This window comes from Larus michahellis, chromosome 24 (assembly GCF_964199755.1).
Source record: "Larus michahellis chromosome 24, bLarMic1.1, whole genome shotgun sequence".
NCBI classification, from domain to species: domain Eukaryota; kingdom Metazoa; phylum Chordata; class Aves; order Charadriiformes; family Laridae; genus Larus; species Larus michahellis.
The window spans coordinates 336,171-342,650 of NC_133919.1; the positions used below are offsets into that span (position 1 = coordinate 336,171).

The 6,480-nt window shown below is 58.6% G+C and overlaps 1 protein-coding gene across 1 annotated transcript; it reads right to left on the minus strand.

Moving 5' to 3' along the window:
- Window positions 1–1,317: 1,317 nt before the first annotated feature.
- On the minus strand, window positions 1,318–5,967 carry LOC141734753 (sperm-associated antigen 4 protein-like). Its single transcript, XM_074566897.1, has 9 exons — window positions 5,855–5,967; window positions 5,740–5,804; window positions 5,102–5,147; window positions 4,695–4,848; window positions 4,158–4,239; window positions 3,473–3,585; window positions 2,901–3,068; window positions 2,442–2,531; window positions 1,318–1,660 (listed from the first exon to the last, which is right to left on the minus strand). Exons 1-9 carry the CDS (start codon window positions 5,965–5,967, stop codon window positions 1,529–1,531), a joined length of 963 nt encoding a protein of 320 aa, XP_074422998.1. The 3' UTR covers window positions 1,318–1,528.
- Window positions 5,968–6,480: the final 513 nt, after the last annotated feature.

Sequence of the window (6,480 nt, forward strand, 5' to 3'; positions counted from 1 at the left end):
TTGCCATTGACTCATAAAGGGACAAAATCTGTTGCTGATTCTGGTGTGACAGGTCTCAAGAACTGACTGTACTTCGGCCAAAGTGAGCCGAACTGGGAATAAATGGCGGAAGCGCTCCATTGTGAGTGGCCCAGACGCTCCGTGCATCCTTGGCGTAGACTTGCTCAAGAGAGGGTATTTCAAAGACCCGAAAGCGTATCGGTGGGCTGTTGGTATAGCAGCTGGAGGGACTGAGGACATTACACAGCTGTCTGCCTTTCCAGGGGCCTTGCTCGGAGCTCTTTGGTCCGGGGATCGGAGGTTCTCCCTGAGAATCCCTCGGTGCCGGATGGAGGCCCTGCAATTCCAAGGATCTGTCGAGATTCAGAGGCAGAGTCCCATCTGGGTCGCCAGAAACTGTCACCGAAATCGGGAATGAACTTCTTAACACCGATGTAGTCTTAAGAAGCAGGCATTCTTTTATTCAGCACCGGGGACGTGGGGGATCTCTCCACCTGACATGTCCACTGAATGTGAGATTCACAGAGACTTACATCCATACAGAATATGCGTGGTCGTTACATGTCTCAGCACTCGTTGCCACGTTCATTACATTTCCAGAACTCATCTCCATATTCACATCCCCTTGGCACATGCACATTAACTCTGTTAGGGGCTTCACGGTAGGTCTTGGGTGGTTCCTAGTGGTGTACGGTGGCTGGTTTGAGCTGATAATAGAGGAATCTCTTTGTGTGGACTGGGGAAGATAAATGCAGCAGCTTTTGCAACTCCCCCATTTATTTTGCGAGCTTGTTATCGGTCCCTCCAGTCTCTTCGGGGATGTGGTATTCTTCGCTGTTTGTTCTTCACAAGGAGCTACGTTTACCTATTTACCAGACTCAGTCCCTGGTTGTAACCCCGCTGTGTGAGCCGATGCGGGCAGGACGCAGGAACAACCACAAAACCACGGATGAAAGGCAAAGAACAAGTTTCTTCTCGATACCTCACAGACCAGGGAATCTCCGAAGCAACACCCGGGCAGAGGCACGGAAGCAGGGACTGCGGGCACCGTGGAGTGAGAGAGAGTCCTTGTTAGCAAGAGCCCTTGGCAGCGAGAGAGTCCTTGTGAGCAAGAGCACGCACGGACTCCCTGTTCTGCCTGGCATTTAAAGGGTTCAAAGAGGCATCGTTTTCCCACTGTGCTTTGATCTTCTTCAGCACCAGGCCAGGATTCTCAAGTGGCTGGATAAGGTGTCCCTGAGTCCATCACAGGTTTATGTTATCGAAGTGCAAGTGTTTTTCTTGCAAGCGTCTGAGACTGAATAACAATTAGTGTGATATATGTGTTTTCCAGCACCCAGCTGTGAGTCACTTGAGCGTATTAACAATCCTCCTCGCCGATCTTCTGTTGCTTTCCCACGACTGCCCTCCCTGCAATGGACCTTATTGTGCACCCAACTTAGGAGACAAATCTTCTACACCAATCTGAGTCGCAGCAACATTATTCTTTTTCTTCTTTTTTATGTTTGTCCTTTTTCTGTCTCTGGTTTCAGTTGAGGCTGTTTGGTTTTGCCATCTTCCCATGAACCTGCACTCGGTAAATGCATGTGTACTTTGGTTTTCCCCAGTTGCTCTTCACAAGGAGTTTGAGATAGGAGAAGGCTCTGGGATGCGGGGCGTTCTGCGAGGAAAAGAGGGAAGAGGAATCGGAGGTGTTAAGAGCCACAATGCAGTCAAGGTATCTCCCCGCACCAGCCCTGCTCCTGCTCAGGAACAAGCTCCTGGCAGTGGGTGGGAGCGGCTGTGGAAACCTGAGGCTGGCTCTGGTAGCGGGGTGCTGGGGAGGCTGGGGACACGGGGAGGGGGAAGGCACCTGGCACCCTCTGCATGGGCCCGGCTGGGGCTCAGCCTCCCTTCCCTCTGCGCCTCGCTCTGTGCCGGCAGAGAGGCCGGGGAGGTGCTCCTTTGCGTGGGGCAGCTGGTGTGACACCCCCCCGAGCTCCCGCTGTCTGCTCTGCCCGCTTTCCTGCAGGCAGGCGTGAGAGCAGCGGGAGAGAAGGGGCATGCTATGCTGGGAGGAGAGGACACCGTCCAGCCTGCCAGCAGGCCACGGGATGGAGCCAGGGTGCTGCCCGACGGCTTTCTCCAGCGGGCGTCCCTGTTTCTCCATGGCACAAAGACGTTGCTCGGGTGCAGTGGCTGCGTGTGCAGCGGGCTCTGCTGAAGGCAGCCAGGGATCTCTTGGGACTCATGCTCCCACGGGCCTGACCTTGCCCTCACTGTCCTTTTGCTAGCACCACCGCGTGCCACTCAGCCCTCCCAACCCCACCAGCTCTCTCCTGGCGGTGACCCAGGCCCCCTCTGCCCAGGGAGAAAGCATTCACGCTCCTCCTGCCATGGCCCTGCAGGCAAACCTGCTTTGCTCCCTGGCATCTTCCCCCAACACCGTGCGTGCATCGCACCTTCAGAGGGAAGGTCTGAATGGCCTCTTTTGCCACATCGTACATGAAGGTCACCAGGAGAGTTTCCTCTTCTCCGTCCACATCCACTCCCTGTGGGGCAAAGCACAAGGAGAGCAGCTCAGACTCGTCCCGACAAAGAGGGAACGTAGGTGCTGGGTCAGCCCTGTTACCTACCCACCCTCCCCTGGGGCTCTAGCCCTAGTCTAGCACTGGTTACGGTGGAGCTCAGGCTCCGCTTGAGTTTTAGTCAAGAACCCTGAGCTGCTTGGCCAGAACAAGTCTTAAGAGGGAGGAGACCTCTAGAGCCCTTAGGAGGAGACTCCTAGAGCCTCACCAGGGCCCTGCAGTGCTCAGGAGACCGGGACTCCAACCTCAGAGGAGGCACAAAAGCAAGGAAGACCCTGTCATGGCTTTCCCCCAGGACCAGATCCGCACCAGAAGCACCCAGCAGAGACTTACAAAGACAGCGATGTCCCTGGGGGCGCTGGTGACGGTCCCAGATGGAGAGACTTCTTTGGAGATGTGCTGCACAGTGATGGCAGTCAGGTGGACTCGCGCTGGCAACCTGATGACCACCTGGCCCTGATGCCCTGGGAAAGCCCAGCAGTTTCCTGGGGAAACATCCGGCTGCAACCAGAAAGCCAGAGCAATGAAGCGTGAGAGAGTGTTGGGGCCAAGACAACTGCCCACGTAGCTTGAAGCGTAGGCACCGGTGTGTCTGTGGGGTCTATTTCAGCTTGAAAATGAGGTGTGTGTGAGGAAGTGGACAGAAGCAGGAGGCCTCCTTCCCTGACCGACCTTTGCCAGGGCTGTCAGTATTATGGAGCAGAGGAGAACAGCGGTTACGAAACCATTCTAGTCAGGGCCTTGCAGAAACACATCCCTGCCCAGGGGCTCTGCAGGGCACCCCCCACCTCTCGCCTCCCACCCCCAAGACGGCGCAACACTGGACCGAAGGGAGAGCCCTGAGGTCAGTCTCCAACTTCACAGGAAGAAAGGAAAGAATTCCCTCTCGATTTCTGCTACAATACCTGCAAAATGCGATCGGGACCGCGGGGAGTGCAAAAGAACTCAATAAACCTCCAGAACCAGTCGTTTTTGCAGGTGTAGGTCTCCGAAGTTCTCTGCAGGTCAATGCTGGCACCTGCAGGGAAGGGAAAGCAGGCGACTGCAAGAGGCCACAGACGAGGAGGGCTTGGTGCTCAGACACTATTTCTGACACCGCCGGCCAGCTGCGCCTCTGTCAGTCCTGTCCTCATCCCAGGCTGGTGGGCTGCCCAGCTGCCCAGCCGCGCAGGGGAATGAGGGCGGCCACGTGCCTGGTGACTGCTGCACTCCCAGCGCCAGCAGGAGAAGGTCTGAGGGTTCTGGGAGACAGACGGTGCCCATGTGAATGGCAGCAGACCCAAGCTGAGGGCTTGCTGCGTGGGCAGCCAAGGACGGCCCGGCCATCTCCTTTTCCAATGCTGAGGAGAGGAAGAGAGCCCCTCCGTCCGCACAGGAACACGTGCGGGGGCAGCGCCAGAGGCAGCGTGAGGATGCCGAGGGCAGGGTTGGGAGGGAGTCTGAGAGAGCTGCTCTGCCACAGCCTTGCCCTGGGACCCCCCAAGCATTTCAGCTCCCCCACTTTGGAGAGCAGCGCCTGGAGCGCAGGCGCCTTTGGGGAGGGCTGCAGACAAGCGCAGGGCAAGGAGACGGGGCTGCTTGTGTCCATACCAGAGCTTTGCAGGGCCCAGTCAGACATCTCCACGTAGGCTTCCAAAGCCCTCTCAGATGCTGCCTGCTTCATTTCGACTTCCTGGGAACGCCATAAACAAACAGAGAAAAGGAGCACATCAACGTTCAGCGTGGCTACTAGCGCCCGGAGCGGCAAAGGGCCACTGTCAGAAAGGCAAGGCAAACCCTCTCCACGGAGCTGCAGGACTGAGGAACAGTGTCTGTGCCCACAGCCATGGCCACGGCCCCGAGGTGGGTTGATGAGGGTCCCCACACCCTCGTCCCCATCCTCCACACTCTCCAGGGCAGGTGGAAGGTGGACTCAAGCCCTGCCAGCGATGGCTGGCCCCCCGTGAGCGTGCCTGGGTCCCACCCCTGCCTGAGGAGCCCAGCCAGAGCAGCCAGAGGTGCTGGCGTGCCAAGGGAGTCCTGCGCTGCCTGAAGCGGCCGGTGAAAGTGGGGCCGGAGAAGGGCCTGTGCAGCCCAGGAGGCCCCTGGGGCAAAGGCTGGCTGACTGCAGTCAGCAGTCCCACACACCCACAGCCCCAAGGGCTTCTGCCCAGCCAAGCCTCCTTCCCCAACACGCCGCAGCACCTGCTTCATGCTGCTGATCTCTGCCCTCAGCCGAGCCACCTCCTCCAGCATTAGCTGCATCTTTTGAGTTTGCTGCGCCATTAAAACCGGGCAGTTCCTGCAGGAACCAGGAAAGCAGATGTTGTCAGAGAGCTGCCCACCCCACTGGGAGCCTCTGAGCTCAGCAAGGAGGAGAGACACGCGTGCGTTCCCTGCTTTGCCAGCGCTTCCCTTCCGCACCAGCTGGCGCAAGAGGCAAAGGCAGGAAGGGCCGTGCGGGAGCCCCGGCTCTCAGGCAAATGGGTGCAGGGACACGAGGTCGTCTGACCCTTCTGCACAGACCCAATTCCAGCTCAGGAAACATCGCTTACCACAGGGGCTTCAGGCCTGGCAGCGAGGTCCCGCAGTAAACAGCAGCTGCAATTCACATCAGCAAGAGACAGTTATTTTACCGGGGGTGCTGGCGATGCCTGCAGTGGCGTTGTCTGTCCCTGTTGCCTTGGGGCTGGGGCAGCAGGTGAGCTGAGGAGGCGGGGGACGTGGGGTGCAGGGAGAGGACACACCTCTGACCGGGGGCCATCAGCCCGGGCTTGAGCGGACTGCGCAGCCGTGATCTTCAGGTGTGCTCGGTGCCCCAGAGCTATTCCCCATTTCCCCTCACTGCCCCAGTGAGCACCGAGACCAGGCTGCTGGGCGAGGAGAGGTACCTCTCCATCGGTCCCCCTGCATGGCCCCTGCCCTCTGGGAATCCCCAGGTCAGGCTTGCAAAGAGCTACCCCCGTCTCTCGCAGAGGTGCCGACTAAGTGAGCCCTGTGGTCCGGTAGGCAGGGCAGCAGTGTGACTGGGAGGCTACCAGTCTTACTGGGAGCCCAGAAGGCAGTCCCACTCAAGGACTTGCTTGGGAAGCACTTGGGCCACGGGAGTTTCCGCACATACTGGCCCAAAAGGAAAGGTGGCGTCCAGCCCAGCCAGGCTGTCGCTCTCAGATGGTTGCTCATGAAAACTCACCAAGAGCCAGGGGGAGCAACAAGAAGACTTGCAAGAACGCCTTCTTCTGCAGGGCCATCTTTTGCCTGAAAAAGAGGGAGTCCTGGTGCTGTCATGATCCAAGCCTTGGACAAACCCCTTCACAGGCGGATTTCCCTTTTCAGGCCAAACAGACACCGTTTTGGAAGCCTGCTGCTGACAGAGAACTGACAGAGCAGCGTCCAGCAGGAACACGATTTCTGTCCACATCGTTCAACGCTGCCGGCAGCTCTTCCCCAAAGGAAGGTCTCCAGGAAGATCATCCCAGGAAGCAAAGACGTCGAGCACACGAAGAGTGCTTTCCAGCAGTCTTTCTGGTGCGGACCTTGCTCTCCCTCTGGCTGAGGAGGCAGGCCTGTTCTCCCTTGCCATCACACACATCCCTCTTAGGGCAAGTGTTTTCCCGCAGAGCTGGGAAGCGCAGGAGCCTTGTCCGCCTTTCCTCCCAGAGGCCTCCACAGACCGGCGTGGTCTCTCGCCTGAGCTGGGGAAAACCCTTGCCCTGTGGAGGCTTGGCTCTGCACCCGAGCGTCTGGCTACGGGGCAGTTTGTCCTGCCGCAGCCAAAGCTTGGGGCTGCAGCAAATGGCTGCCGAGGGGCTTTGCTCTTGGCTCCCCTGAGAATGGCCACAGCACGAGCAGCGCCCAAGCTGAGGCGCCCCACTGGGAGCCCCGGGCTGCTGGCTGGGGAGCACCCTCTGCTCTGCCCTTTGCTGGCACCGGC